The sequence below is a fragment of the Pteropus alecto genome, unplaced genomic scaffold (assembly GCF_000325575.1).
Source record: "Pteropus alecto unplaced genomic scaffold, ASM32557v1 scaffold206, whole genome shotgun sequence".
Taxonomy (NCBI): Eukaryota; Metazoa; Chordata; class Mammalia; order Chiroptera; family Pteropodidae; genus Pteropus; species Pteropus alecto.
In genome coordinates, this window is record NW_006438906.1 from 4,889,167 (window position 1) to 4,913,119 (window position 23,953).

At 39.5% G+C, this 23,953-nt stretch overlaps 2 protein-coding genes, 1 non-coding gene and 1 pseudogene across 5 annotated transcripts in view; 1 reads left to right on the forward strand and 3 right to left on the reverse strand.

The window, feature by feature from the left end:
• Positions 1 to 1,613, forward strand: part of UBQLN1 (ubiquilin 1) — a 40,756-nt gene extending 39,143 nt beyond the window's left edge. For both annotated transcript variants that reach the window (XM_006916098.3, XM_006916097.3), the window contains one exon: positions 1,314 to 1,613. In XM_006916098.3, the coding sequence (XP_006916160.1) occupies positions 1,314 to 1,466 (153 nt within the window). In that variant the 3' untranslated portion in view covers positions 1,467 to 1,613. The remainder of the gene's footprint in view (positions 1 to 1,313) is intronic.
• LOC112483117 lies at positions 110 to 228 on the reverse strand. Its single transcript, XR_003047521.1, has one exon. It is a non-coding gene; the product is annotated as a 5S ribosomal RNA (ribosomal RNA).
• Positions 1,614 to 12,804: 11,191 nt separating the features above from the next.
• Positions 12,805 to 23,855, reverse strand: IDNK (IDNK, gluconokinase). 2 transcript variants are annotated; one of them, XM_015592626.2, is made up of 4 exons: positions 22,057 to 23,855; positions 21,660 to 21,746; positions 14,292 to 14,335; positions 12,805 to 13,526 (listed from the first exon to the last, which is right to left on the reverse strand). In XM_015592626.2, exons 1-4 carry the CDS (start codon positions 22,102 to 22,104, stop codon positions 13,181 to 13,183), a joined length of 525 nt encoding a protein of 174 aa, XP_015448112.2. In that variant the 5' UTR covers positions 22,105 to 23,855; the 3' UTR covers positions 12,805 to 13,180. The 2 variants fall into 2 exon arrangements, with proteins under 2 accessions (XP_015448112.2, XP_006916161.1); XM_006916099.3 differs by having other exon boundaries at positions 21,660 to 21,742; positions 22,057 to 22,083.
• On the reverse strand, positions 18,110 to 18,225 carry LOC112483167 (annotated as a pseudogene).
• Positions 23,856 to 23,953: the final 98 nt, after the last annotated feature.

Genomic DNA, 23,953 nt, shown 5'->3' on the forward strand with positions numbered 1-23,953 from the left:
TTTTATTAATTATTATTTTTTAGTCGAAGCAACCTTGGTTGACCTCACAGATTGCAAGGACTTTGTCAGTTTACAATCCCTTCGCTCCCTTTTTATTTTTTGTTTTTTATGCCTACAGCACCTGGTCTTCCTAGCTGGTCTCCCATCCAAGTGCTAACCAGGCCCAACCCTGCTTAACTTCCGAGATCAGACAGGATCGGGCTTGTTCAGGGTGGCATGGCTGTAGACTGCCTTATATTTTAGAAGTTGCTGTTAAAAATGGATTCTTTTTGGAGTCCTTATGAAAATTATTTGAAATGTGTTAATTTCATAGAAGTTTGTCAGGGAGGAATAAGAAGTGTGGCTATCCTAAATAACCTTCTGAACAACTGTGTTGTATCTATTCTTTGTATTTTGGCTTAAAAAAATCCTAACTACCTCATCCCACCCCACCGACCCACTACTACCTCTGTTGGTTAAATTGTGTTACATATATACACCTCACAAGTACGGCTAAAAAATGTGGGCTTATAATGTTCTTACATCTGGAAACATTTACTGGCTTTACTAAGAGTCTGCCATTATACAAAGATGATTGTCACTTCAAACCTGTTATAGAAGGTTGCCTCCAAACCTCTGAATGGCAAAGTAGAACATGCTTTTCTAATTTTACAGTGTATATAATAAACAGGGTGGGGTTTTATCTTATACAAGTATTTGTATCCCTGATACCTAGCATATCTTTTGGCTCAGTAAATATTCATGGACAGAAAAAGAGATTTTAGATATTGGACAGAGTTGTTAGTTATATAAGTTGAACTATCAACAGGCTTCCCCATTATCAGATTGGCCAGGATTGATTGATCACATATGTATTTTTTCTTACCTCATTTCTGAGAAAAAGATTTGATGCAGCTGAATTGTCAGAAATAGTTTATGGGCCTGAAGCTGGAACTCTTTTTCTGAAGACTTTGGCCAATGCAGAAATTGAGTCCACATTCTAAGCCTTATTAAATTTTATACACAAGGACACTGGCTTTTATAATTACCAGTTGGTCAATAGGTACAAAATAAATTATCTAATTCTAAAATATTTGTATATATAGTTCTCCATGTTCATTAGATTCTTAAATTTATGTAAAATAATGGTTGAGTTTTATTAAAGCTATTTTTTTAAGCATATGATCTCTGACACGATTGTTTAGGTATAAATTAGATGACTTAAAACAACAAAATAAAGTGGTAATGGACTTTTAAATATGTTGAAAATGTTTCAAGCTACAGTCTAGTGCATTCGTAGCTCAGAGTTTGGTTAATTTTTTTTTCTTTAACAGCTACAGAATCCAGAAATCAGATTCCAGCAACAACTGGAACAACTCAGTGCTATGGGGTTTTTGAACCGTGAAGCAAACTTGCAAGCACTAATAGCAACAGGAGGTGATATCAATGCAGCTATTGAAAGGTTACTGGGCTCCCAGCCATCATAGCAGCATTTCTGTATCTTGAAAAAAATGTAATTTATTTTTGATAACGGCTCTTAAATCTTTAAAATACCTGCTTTATTTCATTTTGACTTTTGGAATTCTGTGCTGTTATAAACAAACCCAATATGATGCATTTTAAGGTGGAGTGCAGTAAGATGTGTGGGTTTCTCTCTTTTTTTTTTTCCTTTTTTTTTTTTGGTGGAACAATGGGAATCAATGCTTTTTCATTTAAGGCTATTGCATGCATCAAACACTTCTGCATTTATTGTAATTTTTAAAAAAAACATCACCTTTTATAGTTGGGTGAACAGATTTTTGTCCTGCATCTGTCCAATTTATTTGCTTTTTAAACATTAGCCTATGGTAGTAATTTATGTAGAATAAAAGCATTAAAAGAAGCAAATCATTTGCGCTCTATAATTTGTGGTATACAATATTGCTTATTGTGACTTTGGCATGTATTTTGCAAACAATGCTGTAAGATTTATACTAACAATTTTGCTTTATTTGTATACAATATTGTATGCACATTTGGAACTGCATTTCTAGAAACATACTGCAGTAGATTATCTGAGCAAAACACTTGTAACCAAAAAAGTAAAGATAAGGAAACACTTTAAAATTGAGTATTTCCTAATTGTGTAGAATCTTACAGCATCTTTGATAAACATCTCTCAGCAAAAGTGCCACTTAGTCAGGTTTGTTGAAAATATAGTAGAAAAGCTGATTCTGGTTATCTCTTTAAGGACATTTAATTGTACAGACAACATAATGTAACATTGTCTCAACATTCAGATTGACTGTAAGTTACCTTAATCTTTGTGCAGACTGAAGGAGCACTGTAGTATAACCCAAAAGTGCATTTGCCTAGGACTTTTTCAGCTTCTCCCATAGGTAGTTTAACAGGCATTACAGTTTGTAATTGAAATGTTGCTTTCACAGAAAGTGTCTTGATGTTTCAGTTATTTTTAATTGCCATATAAAAATAAAACTATCTTTTGGGTTAATCAGATTTCTCATGCACAGGCAATACATGAATTTAAAATGATTTGTGAGCTACTTGTTTCTGAAGTGTTTTGGTAGTTTTATTAAGAAATAGTTAAATATTGTGCTTTTCAGAGCCTCAGAGAAGGGAAACTTGGGGGAGGGGGCGGGGATCTATCCTGGATTGGGCCAGCCTGAATAATACTGGCAACCAAGATTCTGTTAGGATTTCTGTGCATATAGTGTAGTAAAGAAGTTATCCAGGGGTGAAAAACAAAGAGCCGTGTTAACAATGTTGAGTACATTTGGCTGTTTTGCAGCCTTTTTCTTTCCTCCCCAGAGAAGTTCCTTTTGCCTAATTCTCAAATTGTTGGGGTGGTACATTCCTTTAGGACCAATTAAAATTAACTTTGGGGTCAGTAATATATTTGGCTGACTCTGGTTCAGTATTCTCTTAGGTCATTATAGTCTGTCATATACGGTTACAGGAAATTAACATGTTAAAGTAAACTACAGTGAGTTCAGACCAATAAAATCAAGGGTAATACAAGTTGAATTCCATTTCTACTGTAAGTTGCTTGCTTATTTAAAAAGGTCAAGAGGTAAAGTTGCCCACCAGCTCGTCCATTGTTCTGACACTTTCCCCTGGAGGAAAACATGTACAAGGTCATGGTGGAGGCATGGCTAGAGGAAGTTGTTAAGGATGATATTCATGTGTCTTTGCTCTCTCTGCCTTATGCCTCAGTCTGGTTTAAAAACTTTTGTACTGGCAAATGGTGGTATACAGTGTGGGATAGTGTCATCACCAATTCGACAGTTTATTAATCACAAAATAACAATAAATCTCTAGCTTTTACACTTGGTTTGTCTTGCCTCTTTTGTAGAAAGAAAAAATGTCATCAATTTACTTTCTTTAACCATGTCTTTTAAAAGACTATTGGACTTGATTTACCCCAGATTTTATCACACTTTAGATTATCCTTTATTAACTTTTTAAGTTTGTCCAGTTAAAATATGTACGTACACTTCATTATGTGTTAAAAAGATAGTCAGCTGGGAAGTTAGATGGCCTGGGCTCCACTTGCTTTTTTGGTACCTGACTAGTTAATTGACTTTGAGTAAAGGCATCATGATTTCTTTATTGTAAAAGTGGTGGTAAGTCCTGTGCAGCACAGTGGACTGGGTGATCTAAGCCCCTTTCAGCTGCTGCAGCAGTACATTTTTTTCTTGTTTTTTTTTTTTTTTTGCTAATATGTTTATCTTAGATCTGAATATCTTAAGGAGTCAAAAATACTTAAAATTCTCAAAAGCATTAAAAAGACACTTAAAATACTATAATCTTAAATTGTTCTCATATTGAGTCATTACAAATGGAATAAAGAATGGAGTGGTAAATATAATATTGTAGGATTTTATTTCCCAAGTGGAGTATTTGTGATATCTTAAAGTGTGACAAATGACAGCTGACCTCTGTATATTCAGATTGGACTTTGATTTGGCTTAAATATAGTAATGAAAGTCAGGGTCTTTTGTTTGGGGAGACATTATTACTATGTTAACTTAATAGGAAATTACAGTTTAATAGGACAGATAAAATTGTCTCTAACATTAGTGATAAAAGTGAAGCTAGGTTGCGTGTCTGTGTGCTTGACCTAAACAAAAAAGGTTGTGTAGTTAAGGCAGCAAAATACTGCATACTGTACTTCCCCTCTCAGAGAGGTTAACATTAAATTAAACACATGAAAATCAGCAAGAAATCCTGCATTAAAGAAACCTGTTCAGAGTTGTTTAATTTGGCCTTTTATTATCTTCTACCATTCTTTCACTTAACTATTCTTCAAGGTAATGCTATATCCAGTGAACACACCTGGGGAAAACTATACTTAGTAAATCTCCACTCCTCCCTTATTGCAATTGGTATTCTGTTTTCTGGAATTTCATTTGTCTTCTTCAGTTTATATAAAGCCTACTATTCTTTCTGGGCTCAGTTCTGAAGTCTTCCTAAATTTTGCTAACCAGTGATTGATTTACTCTGAACTGCTTAGCCTTCACTGTAGACCAGTGGTCTCCAACCTTTTTGATACCATAGACCATTGCTCCTCTGAGAATCTAATGCTGGATGATCTGAGGTGGAGCTGAAGTGGCGATGCTAGCTCTGGGGAGCGGCTGCAAATACAGATGAAGCTTCACTTGCTTTCCCGCAGCTCACCTGCTGTGCAGCCAGATTCCTAACAGACCATGGACTGGTACTGGTACCAATTCACGGCCCAGAGGTTGGGGACGCCTGCTGTAAACTATTGTATTTTGTCCCTCTCATTCACTTTAAAGTTTTGGTGGTTTTTGTTTTCTGCTCTGAAATATTCTTGTCACTTAAATAACGTGTTTTTCCTCAATTTCTGTGTATCTGTCCTCTAATCAACTGTAAGGAACCATTGCCTCAGAAAGTCATTTATTGAACATCTGTTGAGTACCAGGTTTTTTTTCTGTCTGCTAAAAGTATAGCAGTAAATAAAAGGTCTGTCCATATATAGAGTTTACATAGTAGAATGTAAGGGACAGACAGTGAACAAAACATATGTAGCTCATTAGGTAGTGATGATAAGTGCTTTGTTGAAAAATTAAAAGTAAGGAAGCTGGTGTTCTTACTTTATGTACGGTAATAAGAGAAGGCCTCAATGAGAAGATGACATTTAAATAGAGACTTGAAGAATATCTGGGTGAATAACTTTCTAGGAAGAGGGACAACTAATGGAAAGGCCCTGTAATGTGAGTGTCCTGAGTGTATTTATAACGGGGAGTTCAGTATGACTGGGCAAGGTGAGCTAAGGAGAAGCGGTTTAGGGAATGTGGTTGGAGAGAGGGGGACAGGGGAGTGGTTTAGGTGTTTGATGTGGAGGATTTAATACCCTAGTTTTTGTGTCCTGTCCTCAGAGTTTCTGAATTACTAGTTCTGAGATTGGAGAACAATATGCATTTCCAACAAAGTTCCCAGAGAGACCTAAGGACTAGCAACCAGGGTAGAAGCAGAGAGACTGTTAAGAGGTAATAACCTTGGTGAGAGATCATAGGCTGGGTTGGTAACACTGGAGGTGGTAAGAAGTAGCCAGATTTGGGGTATGTTTTAAAGGTAGAGCCAATATAACTAACTAATGGATAAAAGTGTGAAGGTAAGAGTAAGGGGTTATCAAGCAAGTCAAACAAGGTAGAGAGACACATATAGAGAGGAGTGTAAGTCAGAAGTTTGGTTTTGTTGAGTGGGATATACTTAACATAAGTGCAGATAAAGAGAAGGCAGTTGGAGGAGAGGTTCAAGCTGTAGACAAAGTTATGCAGTTGCCAGTGTATATAGTTGGTATTTAAAGCAAAGGAACTTTTATCAGTGGTTCTCAACCAGAAGCAATTTCGCCTCCCTTAGCTGGGGGAACCAGGCTTTGGGCAGTGACTGGAGATGCATTTTTGACATTATGATTGGGACTGCTATTGGCATCTAGTGAGTTAGAGGTCAAGGATTTTGCTAAACATTCTACTCTGACAGTCTCCCACAAAAAAATTTGGTCCAAAATGATAAATCTGCAAGCTTTTCCTCTAAGATTAGGAACAAGACAAGGATGCTCACTATCACCTCTTCTGTTCCACATAGTATTAGAAGTCCTAGCTAGAGCATTCAGACAAGAAAAATAAAAGGTATCCATAACAGAAAGGAAGAAGTAAAATAATTATTTGTAGAAGGCATGATACTATGTATAGAAAACTCTAAAGACTCCGCCAAAACACTGTTAGAACTAATAAGTGAATTCAGTAAAGTTAAAGGACACAAAGTCAATATATAGAAATCTGTTGCATTTCTGTAACATGATCAGAAGGAAAAATTAAGAAAACAGTCCCATTAACAATTGCATCAAAAAGCATAAAATCCCTAGGAATGAACAAATTTAACCAAAGAGGTGAAAAACCTGTACTCTGTAAACTATAAGACACTGAAGACAGAAATTGAAGAGGATACAAATAAATGGAAGGATATACCATGTTCATGGATTGGAAGGATTAATATTGTTAAAATGTCCTTATTACCTAAAGCAATATACCGATTCAGTACAATCCCTATTAAAATATCCATGCCATTCTTTTCAGAACTAGAACAACTATTCCGAAAATTTATGGAACCATAAAGACCCCAGATAGTCAAACTGAGAAAGAACAAAGTTGTAGGTATCACACTTCCAATATCAAACCTTACTACAAAGCTACAATAATCAAAACTGTAGTGCTGGCATAAAACCAGATGTATAGACAAATGGAATAGAACAGAGAACCCAGAAATAAATCCTTATATGGTCGATTTATGACAAAGGAGGCAAGGATTTATTTGAGGTGTAAAGACAGTGTCTTCGATAGTGTTGGGGAAACTGGACAGATAATACAAAAAGAGAAACTGGATGAAAAATGAAAAATAAAATAGATTAAAGACTTAAATGTAAGACCTGAAACCATAAAACTTCTAGAAGTAAACATAGGAAGTAAGCTCTTTGATGTTGCTTTTGTTAGCAATATCTTTGGATGTGTCTCCTTGGGCAAGGGCAACAAAAGAAAAATTGATGGAACTACAAACTAAAAAGTTTGTGCACAGCAAAGGAAACTAACAACACGACAGCCTATTGAGTGGGAGAAGATATTCACAAATGACACATCTGATAAGGGGTTAATATTCCAAAATATACAAGGAACTTATACAGCTTAACACCAAAAACCCCAAACAATCCAATTAAAAAATGGGCAGAGGAGTTGAATAGACATTCTCCAAAGAGGACATAAGGCGGCCAACAGACATGTGAAAAGAAGCTCAACATCACTAATCAGGAAAGTGCAAATCAAAACCACAATGAGATATACAACTTCACATCTGTCAGAATGTTTATCAAAAATCAAAAAAGTGCTGGTGAGGGTGTGGAGAAAAGAGAACCACCTTATACTGTTGGTGAGATTATAAATTGGTGCAGCCACTATGGAAAATAGTATGAATATTCTTCAAGAAATTAAAACTAGAGCTGCCATAGGACCCAGTAATAACCACTTCTGGCATTTATCCAAAGAAAAACTAATTCGGAAAGGTACATGCACCCCTATGTTCATTGCAACTTTATTTTCAGTAGCCAAGATATGGAAGCAACCTAGGTGTCCATGATAGATGATTGGGTAAAGAAGATGTGTACATATAAAATGGAATGTTACTGAGCAATAAAAAAAAAAAAAAAAAATTGCCATTTGCAACAACATGGTTAGACCTAAAGGGTATTCTGCTAAGTGAAGTAAGACAAATACCATATGATTTCACTTACATGTGGAATCTGAAGAAACGAATACAACAGACCCATTGATCTAGGGAACAGGCAGATGGTTGCCAAAGGGGAGGTGGGTGGAGGAGTGGATGAAGTTAAAAAAAAATAAAAAATGCATAGATTAAAAAAAATAGTGCAAAAATATTTTTTTAAAAAAGTTAATAGTGCCAAGTTTGAGAAATACTGATTAGATGAATTTTAGAATTGATAAACACTTTGGGAAGATTGAGCCCTGGTATACTCTAACTTGCAGTTGAGGTAGGTTAGAGGAAACAAACCAACAGGCAGGTAGTAAAGTGAAAACTTAAGAGAAGTCTTGAAAGTAAGTGAAACTTTTTCACAAGGAGAAAGATGGTAAATGAACTGGGTTAAATGCTGTTAACTTCAGATGCTCTGTATAGACTGAATAGGAAAAAGGACCTTCATGGGTATGGTACGGGTTTTATAGAATGATGAGTGCAAAATTCTGGTTACAGTAGACCAAGGTGGTATTAGGAGAAAGAGTTTTGAAGTAAAGAAAATCAGAGAAATGGGGGCAGTAACTGGTGAGGGGAGTGGTGGTAGTGTAGAAGAAGTTTGCCTTTTATGTTCTTTTAAGATGGTAAGTACTATAGCGTGTTTATATTCTAATGAGAATGAGCCTGTGTGTGTGCGGAGAGAGAAATGTGCATGTCTCCGGCAGACTCGTTTGGCTGCTGACACCGTCCGTGGAGCGTGTGCTGGGAGAGTTGCAAGTGGTTCTCACCAGGGTTCAATCAGTTGTAATGTGATTGAGAGTTGAGAGAATGAGTCATGGCTTCAATGTGTGATATCACTTATTGGAGGAAATGTTTTTTGTATCAAAAATAAATGGATAAAAAAAAGGGGGACTTGATTTAGGAGGAGGGTATGAAGGAATTGTTTTCTACCAAAAAATAAAAAGAGGAGCTATTACTAGCTTTTGATCTCCAAAATAGTGCTTGCTTTGGCAGCACATATACTAAAAAATTGGAATGATCTCCAGAAGAGATTTAATAAATATGTAGATAAATAAGCATACACCTCTGTTATATGAACTGAAGTGTGAGGGAGGTTTCTCTGTTCATTGGTTTCCTTAGAGCTGTCCCCCCCCCCGCCTTTTTTTTTTTTTTTTTTTTTTTTTGAGAATTTCCGTAAGAGTTTATTTGAGCCAAAACTGAGGACATAGGCTGGGGAGCAGGATCTCCAATGCTCCTAGAGCTGCCTTTCATTGTTGGTAGGAGTGGTACCTTCCCAGCTTATGCAGACTATTTTTTGTGGTCAACCCTTTCAGAAGTGGAGAAACAGTACTCCCCATACCAATGTCCTTGCTTCAGTGAGATTAAATAGATCAACATTGAGATTTCAAGAGCTGGGACAGTGTGATAAAGCACACCCTCAGATTATAATTCCAATTTGTACATGTTAACGTTTGTATTTCAGACTCCCTAATTATTATGTAACCTGTCCCAGACCCACCACCCAGTCTGTCTTGACCTCTCCCTGCTTAGAACAGAGCTAAGCACATAGAGGAGCTCCCAGTATAGTTTCCTTCAAAAGACCAAAGCTGAATGTGGACCTAATTCTTTAATGGGGTATAAAGTTGTTGCTGTGTATTCAAACTAGACTTTTTTTTTTTTTTTTTTTAAAGCTTCAGACACGGTCTCCACTCTACTTTCCACTGTTATAGTTATCTAATGTTTCATAAAAAACTCCCCCTCGACACCCCCCCCCCCCCCCCCACCCCACCCAAAAAGCTTAGAACAAAATCATTTGTTCATAAATGAGCAATTTTGGCAGGGCTTGATGTGAATTCTGCTGCGGCAACTTGACTGAGTCTGGAGAATTTACTTTCCAAAGGTCTTATTTACCTGGTTAATTGCCATGTGCTTTTATCTGGGTCTTAGTTCCTCTCACATGGGCTTTTCCACAATGCTACTTGTGCTTTTTCACAACTTGGTGGGTAGGTTTAGGAGCAAGTGTTTTTTTAAAAAAAAAAAGCTGTCAGTTTTTTATGGTTTGGTCCCCAAACTGGCCCAGCATCATTTCTCCTATATTCTAATGGTCAAGCAGTTTTACTGTGCCCAACTTTAAGAATCATAGGTCCCACTGCTTGATGGGTAGAATGTCAAAGAATTTGTGAATTTGTGACGATTTTAATCCATCACATACTATGATCCCAGAAGGGGAAAATGTTGGAGGAGCAAGTTTTCTTCTCCACGTTCACATTTTCTGAGGTAGTAGTGACTTAACTGCTTGCTAAATATTGTACAAGGAATGAGGTACATCTGATTGAGCCCTTTTTCTATGGGAGTCTCTCCCAAGGGTAGCATGCATATGGTAATAAGGTTAGTGAGATAGTTTGGGCTCTTGTGGGGAAGGCTTGTGGTTTTATTTGTTGCTAAAAATTGTGGTTAATATAGATGCAACAATTACTATTATAATCATTTTAAAGTATATAATTCAGAGGTATAACAATCCTCCAAAATTTTTTCATCACCCTGAAACACCGTAGCCAGCAAGCACTCACTCACCATTCCCCCGCTAACCTCAGTCTCTGATTTTGAATTTACATATTCTGGATATTTTATATGAATAGAATGTAGTATGCGACCTTTTATGTCTGGCTTCTTTCACTTAGCATGTGTTAAAAGTTTATGTTACAGCACTTGAATCAGTAATTCATCATCTTTTAGGGCTGAATAATATCCCATTTTATGGATATGCTGCATTTTATTCATCTGTTGATAGACACCTCCATCATTTGGATATTGCAAAAAATGCTACTATAACATTGATGTAGAAGTATCTGATTTGACCTGGTCAAGGGTTGGAGAGGGATGGAAGGAAACTCTGGCATGGGTTAAGTTCTGTCAGAGCCCATAGACTTAAGATTCACATACTTAGAAGGCGTTCATAAGCTCCTCCCACCCCCCAGTCAGAAAAACAGGAGTGGGAGTTTTTGTCCTGTGTCCACACTCCCTCAGACTCCAGGGGATTACAAGTATGATAAGAGCTAATAACTTTTATTGAGCAGTTAGTACTTTGCATGTATATCATCTCTCGCAACTGTATGGGGCAGGCAGTGTCTCCATTTTATAGGAGAAGAAAATGTTTAATCCAAACTTCCTCCAGTGGTGGGGAGTGAAAGGGGGCGAGGTAGAGAGTTGTTCTGCCAGAGGGGGTGGTAAGTGGTATTTGAGGGTTGAGGAAATCTTTCACTGGCATCCATTTTTGATCCATTGCAAACCATGCCTGCTCCTTCTCAGGTTATGGAGTCTGGGCCTGGCTGTGGTCAGGGCTAGGCAGGGAGCAGCATTCCACTGCCCTTCACCCAGGGAGGGACATGACCCCTGGCTGTTGGAGGGGTTCTCAGGACTGGGAGCAGTTTGTGCTTGCTGTGTCCCCCTGGGCCACCAGAGGGCATTACTGACTTGCATGTTGGCCTCCCTATGGCCATGCTTGGGAACATGGGAGCAGTACTCAATCCCACCAGACTCAATACTGCCTTTTTTTAACAACTATTTTCTAATGCCTCTTTTACCATCTTGAAACTAATTGCTAATAAACCTTACCTAAGCAAATAGTAAATATGATGCCTTAACTCTAAAGTACAAAAAAACAGTAACTTGTAATAAAGTAATGGGTTTCAATATATAATGCTTGGACATGGCTACGCTAGACAAACACGATGAAGCAGGTGGGTGCTTGTGCTCATCAGCACATCAGTGAAGAATTACAAATGCAGGCTGTAGGTACACCATGATTTTTCTGAAATAGTAAGCAACTCTTGGTAAAGTTAAAAATAAAATGGAATACAATTGTCCCCTTACTGCAGTCTTGGAAATTTCAGTGGATATTAAAACTGCAAAAATTTTTATATATAAAAGAGGTAGATTCTGTGCTCCTCTTATTATAAACAGGTGTTTTCATTTGGTCCTAAATGAATATCCAGTGGGATATTTGAAAACCAATTCTTTTTGTGAAGAACTGCCTTCACTTAGAACACTAGCCTGTGCCAGAGAATATGAAATGTTCTATCTTTCCACCCCCAACTTAAGATCACTAAGAGCCAGGGCTTTGTGTTACAGGTCCTCACACCCTCCAGAGTGCCCGTCACAGTACCTAGAATAGACTCACTGAGGACAGTGGACAGAGTCCTTTCTCTATGAGCAGGGGTGACTGTCATCCAGTTGGAGTATGTTGATTGGACCCTAAATATGAGAGTTGATGTAAACTGAGGCTGAGCAAGAGGTACCCCAATCTAGCAGAGAAGAAAATCCAGGCTTCCAGATTCTCTTAGGCAAGGTCTGTCCACCCAGAAGTGCCCTTTTAATCCCACTGGCACCCCACACTGATACTCTGTTTGTAGTTCCCGGGACAAAACTGCATGCCTTTGTGAAAGAAAACAGATAATTGGTTCCCAAACTAACTTTCTGGCCAGAGCCAACCAGTGGCCCTGCAGAGCGGCTGGGTCCTGTGGCCCTGGTTAGAATAGAGAGAGAAGGAGGCATCTTCCTGGAGCCCAAGGGGGGAAAGGCTCAAACCCATGATGGCCAGATTGCAGCTAACCTAGCTGGTACCCAGTAAGCTGTATGCCAGCAACGTACCAGCTCCTCCAACCTCCTGCACAGCCTCACCCGGCCCAGCTGTCACTAGCACACTGCTGCCCATTGGAAGGTTTCCTTTCACGTCTTGGCCACAGCAGCTCTGGACAGTTTCTCTCTTGCATGCCTGGTGTCCATCACTGATGGGTTTTACAGCAGGAGGGCAAGTGCACTGACACCAGCCTGGTGCCACACAGGTCTCTGAAAAACGGGGATGGGCAGACTGGATCAGCAAGTCCCACACTTCATTCACTCAAGTTTCATCTTTGCAGTTTTTTATATCCATGCACTATATATGCTTTTTACTTACTTATCTTGAAATGACCTAAGGACAGAGGATTAGGAGGTATATGGTGTGAAATGACTTGCTGGTGAGTGGTCAATATAGGACATGTTTATGCACACAAGACCAGTTTCCAAGGGATGCCAAGGATAGCTAAGTTTCATTTATTTGTCTGAATACAGCATGATTAAGAATGTTCTAAATAAGGTAATGATTTCAGCATCGATCATATAATATCCTCTGATCATTTGATTGGGTCACATGAATTTAAATTTCAGTTGAAGCTTTGCTTTCATAGTTCCCTCTCTTCTCCAAATGTGCCAGAGCATGACAAGAATATCACAAATTCCTAAAAATACACCCAAACAAGTATATATATCAACACGTTATGATCACCTTAACTGGAATTTTGAATACAGTATCAGCAAGGATGCTGGAACCTGATTTGGGATAGGAAAGAAATTTATGCCTAATTCTGTTCTGGACCACTGAGATGAAATGACTTACATTTCATTTAAGAGCTTTCATAATGGTAGCAGTGATCTCTGAAAGAGTTTTGTTCACATTGATTTGAATGAAAATTTCTGGAGCTGATGGGGGCTCCAGAGTATCGAACTGGGACTGCAATAACTCAGGGGGCATAAAATGTCCTTTTCTTTTGAGTAAGCGTCCAGAGATGACCTCAAATGACCCACTCAGATGGACCACAAAGAGCTTCACCTCAGCCAGCTTTTCATCCTTCCCCGGCTCACCACACTTTCGAGGTACACCATCTTTTCCTCGTATTAAGATGTCTCTGTACATTTTTTTCAGAGCTGAGCAGGCTAGAACCACATGCTGTCCCGAGGCTACTTCTCTGTTAAAAAAAGGGGGGGGGAGTGGTTGGCAGGAGGAGGAAGAGGTGCTAAAAGAATGAAGACATTTAAAATACTTGGTGTCAATTTTTAGGTTGAGTCCAGTCCTATTTTTCTGCTAGTGGAAGGTGTTACAAAATGGCCATCAAGTATCAGGCAGTCCTGGCTTTGAGGTACAGCCCTTCCACTAGTGAACTGAACCATCTTGGGCAAGGTGTGCACCTCCATGACCATTAGTTCACCATCTGTTAAATGGGGCTACTCAGAGGATCTGCCCGTAGAACTGTGGTAAGGGAAGGTTCTCAAGGTGCCTGGTATACAGCAAGTGCTCGGTAAGTGCTGGCTCAGCTCTTATAGATGTAGGACATGGCTCAGGCACTGTGTTATCATTTTTTGTGCACCTACTATGCATCGATGTTGTTCTAAGTGCCACCCTTGCTTTATTGCGCTAATTCCGCACAATAATCTGCGACTGGAACTACATTTATTCCTGTTTTCAGATGAAGAAACAGGCTGTGGAAGCCAAGTGGCTGACCAAGATTCCCAGCTAGTAACTGTGGAGCTCTCTAGCTCTGTCTCCAGAACCTGACTAAACTACATGTCTGTAGCTGGTTAAAATCATTGTTGGTTGTTCGATAGAGATGCATTCCACTTCTGAGATCCTTTATCATCGATCAGTTGTGATTTCACAAGTGTATTTTTTTCCCCCGTACTTTCTGATGGGTCTTCTTTACTCACTGGCTTATGCCAAGGCCGGATGCTCCTACCTTAGTAGAATGTCATGCAAGTTGCAGAGCCATGGGATCCTGTCCTGAAATGAAAGCAGACACAAAGTGACTTCCAGGTATTGTTTGTTTGCACAGGAACACAGTTAATCATGTTTGTCAGTGTTAATTAAGGTCCAGAGAGAGCTTCATGGTTTTGAGAAGCAAGCCACATACAAGGCTGACGAGTCGTCACTGGGCAGTTAAGCACAGAAACATTTTTCTGGTTCAGACATCAAGGTCTTTTTTAACAATAATAAAAATTGCCCTGAAATACCAGTATGTATCTCCCTCATTTTAATCTCCCCATTGGATATATGTTTTCCCTGGTTCTAATCAGTTTACAAATCTCTTTATTGTATTACATGATTTATTTTAGTGCCTCTGATCTGAAATTCAAGGAGGTATTCACAGAAACCCATATGTCAGCTATCCCCTGGTCTTATTCTTCAAATCCTCCCAAATCAAAACTCCCTTCAGATGAACAGCATTGTAAGAAATTTACATTTTCCCAAAGACAAGTTAACATAGGACACTGCAATGTTTCACACGCATAAAATCTTCCTGAGACATGTTCTCTCTTGCTTCCTGGGGGTAATACTGATTGGCCATAATGCATTTGTTTAAAGTTATTATTATGAAAAGTTTAAACATACACAAGCAGACAAAATAGTATAAAATAAGTCTATGTACTTATAACACAGCCTCAACACTTTTCAACTCAGTCTTGTTTTATGTCCCAACCATATCCCCATGTGTGCCCCCATCCTTTATTATTTTGATGCGTTTTCCAGAAACATGATGCATTTTTAAATGTCCTTTCTTTTATATTTTTGATTACTACCATTTTACTTAGGAATTTTACATTTATATAATTGAGAATGACCTGCATTTTTTCTTGTATAGTCCACATTAAATTCTGGTATCAAAGTTATACTAGCCACATAAAATGAGTAGAATAGCTTTCCCTCTTCTATTTTTGTACATTGTATCCCATATATTTTTGTTATGGAGTGTATGTTTATCTCCCCCCAAATTCATGTGTTGAAGCCCTAACTCCCTTTTCCCCAATGTGATGTTATTTGGAGATCATTAGGTTTAGATGAGGTCATAAGGGGTGGGGTCATCTTGATGGGATTAGTGCCCTTATAAAAAGAGACACCAGACACACATGCACAGATATGTTCAAACTGTTGAGGAAAAACAACCATCAACCAAGAATTCACTTAGCAACTAAAATCTTAACTGTAAGAGTAAAGTGAAGATGTTTTCTGACATACACAAAGATAGAAGGGAGAACTGTCAACTTCTCAGACTACCTCCCACAGGTGAGGATACGGTAAAAAGGCAGCCATCTGCAAGCCAGTATGAGGGCCCTCACCAAGAACCTGACCATGCTGGCATCCTGACCTTGGACTGCCAACCTCCAGAACCGTGAGAAATAAATATCTTATTGTTTCAGCCAACCATCTGGGCCTGGGGCCTTTTTTGAGGGGAGATCTCAGATTATTGATTCAATTTTTCAAATGAACATTGTTATATTTAGGTCTTCTCTTCTTGATTCAGTTTTGGTAACTACAACATTTGAGATTGCAGGAGGAGACTACACGTATAGACAAATCTCTGGACCCTCCTGATTCTTAAGCCAAATGCAGCATCTGTAAGGTCATTTTTATTTGTGGAGGAAAAAGCAGGGTGTATTGTGTCCCTGAACACTGTCTCTGCCATCGGGTCACTGCCATCCAGGCCCATTTTCCCACAGTCATTTACATTTTTCTATATAATTGTCCAGTTTTATCTGTCTTCAAATTTACTGATATCAGATTGTTCACGGCCCTCTTTTCACTCTTAATCTTAATTGTGCTTTTTCTACTTCTTGATCAGTCTTGCCAGAGATTTGTCTATTTTTATCTTGTCAATTAGTTTTGCTCATCACCTACATAGTTTATTTTATATTCTATTAATTTCAGCATTCCTATTACATTCTTCCTTTCAGTTTATTGGCAATTTTTTCCTACTTGAACGCTTAGCTCATTACTTTCCATTCTTATTATTTTTCCAGAAATGCATTCAGAAACTCTAACTTCCTTTTGAGTAATGTTTCAACTGCATCCCATAAATTTCAGTTGATATCACTTTTTTGTTGTACATTTATAAAAATTTTATAATTTCCATTATGATTTTTAACTCCCAAATTATATGTTTTTATTTTTTAATTTTACTTATTTATACAGTTTCCAACCATTTTAGTAATTTGTGAGAATTTTTATTATTGATTTCTAATTCTTTTTCATTATGGTAAAAAATGTGATTGGTATATTGATTTTTTTGGAATTTGTAACAAATTGTGCCTGTAGCACTAGTACTATGTAATCTAGTAGTACATGCTCAATTTTTATAATGCTCCAAATGTATTTGAAATGGATGTTTATTTTTTATTAATGCTTACGTCAAGTTGATATATTTGTTGTTTAAATATTCTATAACCTTAATAATTTATTGTCTTGTTTACCTGTTTTGAAGAAACATGTTTTAAATTCTCCCACTAGAGAAGTTAACAGTTCTCTCTTCTGTCTTTGTGTATGTCAGAAAATGCCTTTATTTTGCTCTTACTCTTAAGATTTTAGTTGTTAGAGAATTCTTAGTTGACAGTTGTTTTTCTTCAAGTTTGAATACCTGTTTCACTGTCTTTGGGCATCTATTGTTGTAGAGAAGTCGCTCTTAGTATATTGGGCAATCCTCTAGAATATGTATTTTCTCTTTAATAGCTTTAGGTAGGATAAACTTCTTTATCTTTGATGCTTTGCACTTGTACTATTTATCCCGTTCAAGACTCATTTTGCATATTCAGTCTGAGGACTCATGCCCTGTAAAATTGGTAATTACTGTCTCTTTGAATATTGCCTCTCCCCCACTTACATTTTACTTCTTGGATTCATTTTAGCTGTATATGAAGCTTATTTCATCATACCAGTTTCTTAATTTTTCTGGAATATTTTCTAATTCTCTAAGCACTCTTCTGCACTCTGGGTAATATTCTCCCATCTACCTTTTAATCCACTAGTTCTTCAGCTATGTCTAGTTTATTGTTTAATTCATCTGCTGATTGTTTCATTTCAGATATTTCATTCTTTAAAACATTTTCCTGTTCTTGTCTTCTATTTGATTCTATTATGTCTGTTTCTTGGAGTGTGACTTCTTCCATTCGTGCTTCTTCCGATTCTCCTGCATAGTGGTTCATTTCCTTGTACGGTCTGTAATTTCTGCTTGTAAATTCATCTTCAGATTTTCTTTGCTTGTGGGAATGCTGAGTTGGAAACATTTCCATAGTAGTTTCAGCAATTCTAGACCAGTTTTGTATTTTTAGCTTGGTCTCTTCCATATAATGTGAATTGGGTGTAGCAAGGTCTTTGGTTCTCAAGAATGACTTTTTTTCCACTTGTGGTCTAGGGGAGACAGCCAGATTCTTTGCTGCTTCTTGAATCCAGCAAGTGGAAATATTTGTAATCCTCAAAGATAGCTTTCAAGATTTATGCAAGACACTCCGGTCTAGCTCCATGCTTCATACAAGCTTATAGCCTCATCTCTCTCTGCACAAATGTGTCTATTTGTGCTTTAGAAGTGGAGATCAAGCTCTGTGTTATTTTATGGCTTAGGAAATAAATGTTATTTCATTTATCTGGGTGTTGACTATATTATTTATTACACTTTCTACATGCCTGAAATATTTTTAAAGAATGAAACAAATTAAAAACAGAAAACGTGTTCGGGAAATGAGCTTTCTTTTTTTTTCCTCCTTTTTTTTTTATTATTATGATTTATGCCTACAGCACCCGGTCTTCCTATGTGGTCTCCCATCCAAGTACTAACCAGGCCTGACCCTGCTTAGCTTCCGAGATCAGACATCGGGCTTGTTCAGGGTGGCATGGCTGTAGACCATGGACTGTGGCTCCACTGGGGTGTGAACTGAGGAGTTCTGTGCTAACTGCTACACTATGGAACCATGTGCGGGAAATGAGCTTTCTATCCTGTATACAAGGAAATGAACCTTTACTTTGAATATACTTTTTTTTAAAAAAAATTGTTTTAATAGTGCCTCAATATATGCATTAGTCAAGAAAAAACACGTTGCTTCAGTCATAATAAAATTCCTCAGAAGCTATGAAACTATAGTTAATAAATGGAAATGTAAAACTATTTAAACGAAATAGATGCTTTCAGACATTTGCCCAGTCAGAATGTATGCTGGACTAATCTAATCACCGTGTATTCATAAGGTCTGGGTCCACTGATCACAAAACACAATGAGAGAAAGTTGGAGATGAGAGAAGCACTTTGACCTTTGTTCTTGAAGTTTCCAAGTACTGAGTCATAATTAAATGATTGGGTTCCTACCTTGGAGAATCACACGGGGCCACAAGGAGAAGGGTTTTCCCAAAGCAGCCCCAGAGGCTACCTAGGCTCCCATGTGGAAACCAGAATTCTCAGACCTGGTCTGCGTAAAGCCAGGCCACCGCTTCACTCACTTCAAATACTGTTTAAGGCTTAGACCCGCTACAATGGATGTGCTTCGTGAGGGCCTCACCTCTCCTTGCTCTCATCCTCACCCTCGTTTTCACGACTTTCTCGCTCTATTTAACTGATTCACTTCTTGTGATGTATTTGTTCTGTGGGTTATTAGGACCTTTAACCGATTAGGAAAAGCAGATTCTTTGAGGTTAGAGAGACTCCCTTCATTGTGTGGCTTTGCTCAAGTTGCTTAACTTCTCTGTGCCTTTGTTCATCTGTAAAATGCGGGATCATATTTAATTCATTGAGCTGCTTTGAGATTTAAATAAGAGAAAGAGTAGACTCTAAATAGTACTTTTTGACTGATTTAATAGTTGAAATAAACTGTATTTCTAACTTTGAAATTTTAAAAGAGCTTTAATTGATGAACTTGGTATGCACTGGGATTTAATTCCACAAACAAAGAATACTTAATATGTGCAAAGCACCATATCGTGTACTGGGGATATAAATATGAATGGTGTTGTCCTTGTCCTCAAATGGGCCACAACCTGATGGAAGAGGTGGATGGGTAGATGATCAACTAAATTAGCCCCAGGGCAGTGATAAGGGCTATAAAAACATATACTAAGACAGTCTATGATAACACAGTACGGGGAGAGGCCTTAGAAGAAGAAATCTTGAAAGATAAAGAGGCTTTCAACTGCAGCAGTGCCTACGAGGCAGAGGGAAGGGCATAATCCAAGACTGGGTGGATTAGAGATGGTATACCGAGGCTCTCCAGTACCATTCTGGTGACATTCTCTAGCCCCGCCATCTTGACTGGAACTGGAAATTCTTTATCATCATTATCATCATCACGCTAAGAGCATATCTTTGTAGACCAGTGCTATCCAATAGAGCTTTCTCCTGTGATGGAAATGTCCTCTGTGTGCACTGTCTGGACTGGTAGCCACAAGCCACATGTGGTTGTTGAACACTTGAAATGTGGCATTGCAACCCAGGAACTGGAGTTTACATATTGTTTAATTTTAATTAATGGACTCCCCCTGCCCCTCATCCATACTGCCCACTTAATAAGCCTCACTTGTGAATAAGAGAAAGAATGTTTAAATGCCATTTTAAAATCCATCCATTTGTGTTGCTTTACTTTGTTCTTTAACTTAACTCTGATTTGCAACTCACCAAGCAGTAAATACTGGCAGTTACATTTTACACACTATAGAAATGTTACATATACATGTCTATGTAGATATTAGCAACAATAATGTGATATTTATTGAATGCTTTGGGTACTTCTCTGCATATTTTTGTATTATCTCATTTAATCCTTCCAAGAACCAAATGAAATGGTACCATCTCTACTTCAGGGGAGGAAAATGAGGCACAGAGAGACTAACCCAAGCTTAGTGGCGGAACCTGGTTATCTTTATTATGTCTATCAGCTCTAGTATAATATCAGTATTATGTTTAAATTATTACTCTGTATCTCTTTTATGGTTCACTCCTATTTTCTAAAGTAAAATGTTGCAAACTTCATTTTGATGATTCAAAGCTTGAATCATTGCATACTCAATATGGACTCCCTAAAACAAAGAACTACACCCTTAGAATGCTCTAGATTAGACCTACTAATGGTTTACGGACTCAAGTCCTTCAAGCCAGGAAAAGGAAAGAGAGTGAGATAGTGGGGTCACAACTGGGTATGAGCCAAGTTCACGGAAAGTGAAAGCCACAATGCTGGTCTCTGGCCAGTTTCATTCTGTTCCTGCCCTTTGGACCCACTTGGCATGTGGGTCTGGCTGGGGCCCCTGCTTACAGTTGCTCTGTGGACCCGGACCTTGACCTACCCTCACAGTGTCTCCTGGGCTGCAGCTCGTTAAGTCAACGAATCCACAGTTTGTAACTCTGGCTCGAGAGAGACCCTCTGTCTAGGAAATGGCCTCATGATGGAGCGTACAGGAACGAGGTGCTAATCATTCAAGTCCTTCTCTCATTCATTCATTCACTCATAAATATTCTCTCTGACATTTACTGTGTGACAGGCCCTGGGGATAGACAATGGTTAACAGAAATGGCCATAGTCCCTGTACTTTGGCAGTAAAATCTAGTTGCAGAGGTAAATATTAATCAATTCTCATACCATCAAATGCCAAGTTGCAACTGGGACATGGACAATAAGGGATATGTGCTATGAGAGTTTATTACAGGAGATTTTACTTAAGTCAGGGAGAGCTTCCTTGAAGAAGTGGCATAGAAGCTGAGATGTGAAGGATGAACAGAGTTAACTCAGTGATGAGGGAAAGGGAGCACATTCCAGGCAGTGGGACCAGCAGATGCAAAGGCCTTGGGGAGGAGCAGGGCAGTAGGAGGGACTGAAAGGGGCCACGATGGCTCCAGGGGAGATAGGGATGGGGGACAGGGCATGTAGGAGAGTGGAGTGAGATTGGTGGGAAAATTCCAAAGGGCCAGATTCGAATTTGCAAAGATCACTCTGGCTTGGGGGTAGATGCCAGAGTCTGATGATGCTGGCAGGCTAATAGGACCTAGGAAGAGAAGATGAACTTCCCCATGTATGAGGCCCTCTTGGGGATTACTTTCTGCAGATTAAAATTCTTCAGCCAAGTGTCCTGGCAGACCCTGTACAAGTTAGGGCAGAGGGTGGCGGCATCACACTGATGCTGAGTTGAGAAGTTCATGGCCAAGGTTAACATATGTGGAGGCCCCACTGTGTGCCTGGCTTGTGGAGCACTGTCCATGAGTTACCTCATGACTCAGGGACTCTACTGCACTAAGCACTGCAGAGCTTTCAACCAGCATCACCCAGCTGGGACATTTATGTTAGAAACAGACAGCATCTACCTGGTCATTCAGCGGAATCCCTTTTCCCATCTTCATTCGATTTTCCTCTGGGTGGTAGTCATCTGCATCGTAGAATTTCCATCCTAGCTTTAAGAATAAAGTGAAAGGGCGTATGTGGCAGGCAGTGCTGCCTACCCCACCACCCTCTTTGCCACTGGCAGCCCAAGGACAATTCCCCAGGTGCAGGCGGGAGGAGGTCTAGAATGCCACTTCACGATCCCCCCACACGCGAGGCTATACAGCTTTTTTTCATTCATCACTATTTGTAATCACCAAGGAGAAAGACCTGTGGAGGTGCCTGTGGTGAGTTTTACAAACCACTAAAGGCCAGAAGAAAGGGCAGGGAAAGGAGACAACACAAGGGAGCACGTAAGTGGGAGGCATTAGAACAGGTTACCTGGGATGCCAGCAGAGCGCCCACGGTCGATCTGTGGAGAGGACACATGTTCAAATGACTGCCCTTTACCAACCTCTATCGGGCCCCGCCGGTATTAAAACATCAGTCACCTTTATGATATTGAAGTAGTGTGAGTGATGTCCTCGACCCAGGAGTCTAGAGCATAACTTTAGTTTTCTCCAGGAACTTAAATAATTATCCAGTTACCACTATTTTTTTCCCCAAAAGCAATGTTTTATATTTCACTAAACTCCTATAGTTTTTTTTCTGATTTTTTTTTGTCCCTGTTCTATAGATTTTTTTTTTTTTTGAGAAAAATGCTGAATTAATAAAGTGATCAAACAAATCTTGAACTCATCCTCGACTCCTCTCTCTCCCCTTCGTACCCTACATCTGGTTTATCAACACATCTTTTGGGCTCTACCTTCAAGATACCTCCAGCACATGACCACTTCTCTTCACCTGCATTGTTTCTCTGACCTCATCTCCCATCACTCAGACACAATGGCTTCCCTGCTGGTCCACAAAGAAACCAAGCCTCAGAGCCTTTGCACTTTTTATTTCCTATAATGCCTTTTCTCCGGCTATCCATGTGGCTTATTCTCTTGCTTCTTCTGAGACTTGCTCAAATACCACTCCCTCAGAGGAGCCTGCTTGAGCTTTCCACCTGGCACTTTGTTCCACTTACCCTTCTTTATTTTTCCCTAGAGCACCTACCACCACCTGGCACATTACGCATGTATCTGTTCACTTACTGTCTGTCTCCCATACTGGAATGTAAACTCTGAGGGCAGGGATTTTATCTGTCCTGGTCATTAGGTCAGTGACATAGAGTAAGGATTGAGCTCAAATATTTACTGAATGTATGAATATCATAACCGTAATTATAACCATATGAATCATCTGGTTCAGAACCCCCTGGTCTGATCCAAGGCAGAGGGTACAGGCCAAGCTCACACAACCAGGCAGCAGTGGAACGAAGACTCAGGGCTCTGGTTGCACCTCACCCCATTATGTATCACCAGAAAAGCAGCCTTACAGTCTTCAACTTTTTCAACTCATACAACAGTTACGGAATTTGACTCCATGTTTTATTTATTTTAGTTAAGATTCCCCCAATTATTTTAATTTCCCAAGATTTGAGGCTAAAAACGCCACAATAATTTTGGAAAGCTAAATTTACCCACCTGGAGCAAGAAAGAGTCTGACCACATAGTTTCCGCGGTTCAGAATACTAAAGGCCTTTGAAGGTTATGATATTTTAGTTAAGTTGTCTTTTACCTCTGGTGGAATGCTGCAGTAGCTGCCTTTCTGATAAAGGGCACGGTTAGATTTGGTTTAATCAGGAAGCCAAAGGCTAGCGTCCCCTGCCCCCAAGTTGGCCAGGCAGGGCTGGGCAGAGGCTTTGTGGTAGCCCGCGTTCCCGCTTCCTCAAAAGCCCTCAGGGCCCTCCCTGCATAGCAACTGACCCCTTCCAGCTTTAGCTGATAAACACTGATCCAAAAACGGGAGAGACAATCAACCGGGAAGATTAAATTCACGTTCCAAAAACCTAATCAGGCCAGGGCCTCGCAGGAGGAAGCTGCCACTCTGCCCAGCCCGACAAAGGTCAGTGGGCACCTGGTCTGCCCCCGCGCCCCTTGTTCTGACCACAGGCCCCCAAACGGGGGCATCGCGACTGTGCAGCCGCTGCGGGCGCGGGTGGGCCCTTTACAGAGCGCTTTCGCTGGGATTCTCCGTGCGCAGCTGGAGACCCCGGGTCTCGGACGGGTCCCAGGCCAGGTGCCCCAGGGCGAGCGGGCTGGGGGTGGGCAGAGGGGGCAGGTGCCCCGGGCCTCAGTTTCCTCGTCTGCAAAGAGGAGCCGGGGCTCCCTTGGGCCTTCCCAGCGCCGCGGGC

Bases quoted from the DNA above. Each gene is read 5' to 3' on its own strand.
- IDNK (XM_015592626.2), bottom strand. From the start codon at position 22,104: ATGTGTCCTCTCCACAGATCGACCGTGGGCGCTCTGCTGGCATCCCAG. The intron at 14,336-21,659 runs GTAGATGCTGTC...CTTTCATTTCAG, and splicing joins GGATTCCGCTGAATGACCAG to GACAGGATCCCATGGCTCTG. The intron at 13,527-14,291 runs GTAGGAGCATCC...TTTTTTTAACAG, and splicing joins TTGCATGACATTCTACTAAG to AGAAGTAGCCTCGGGACAGC.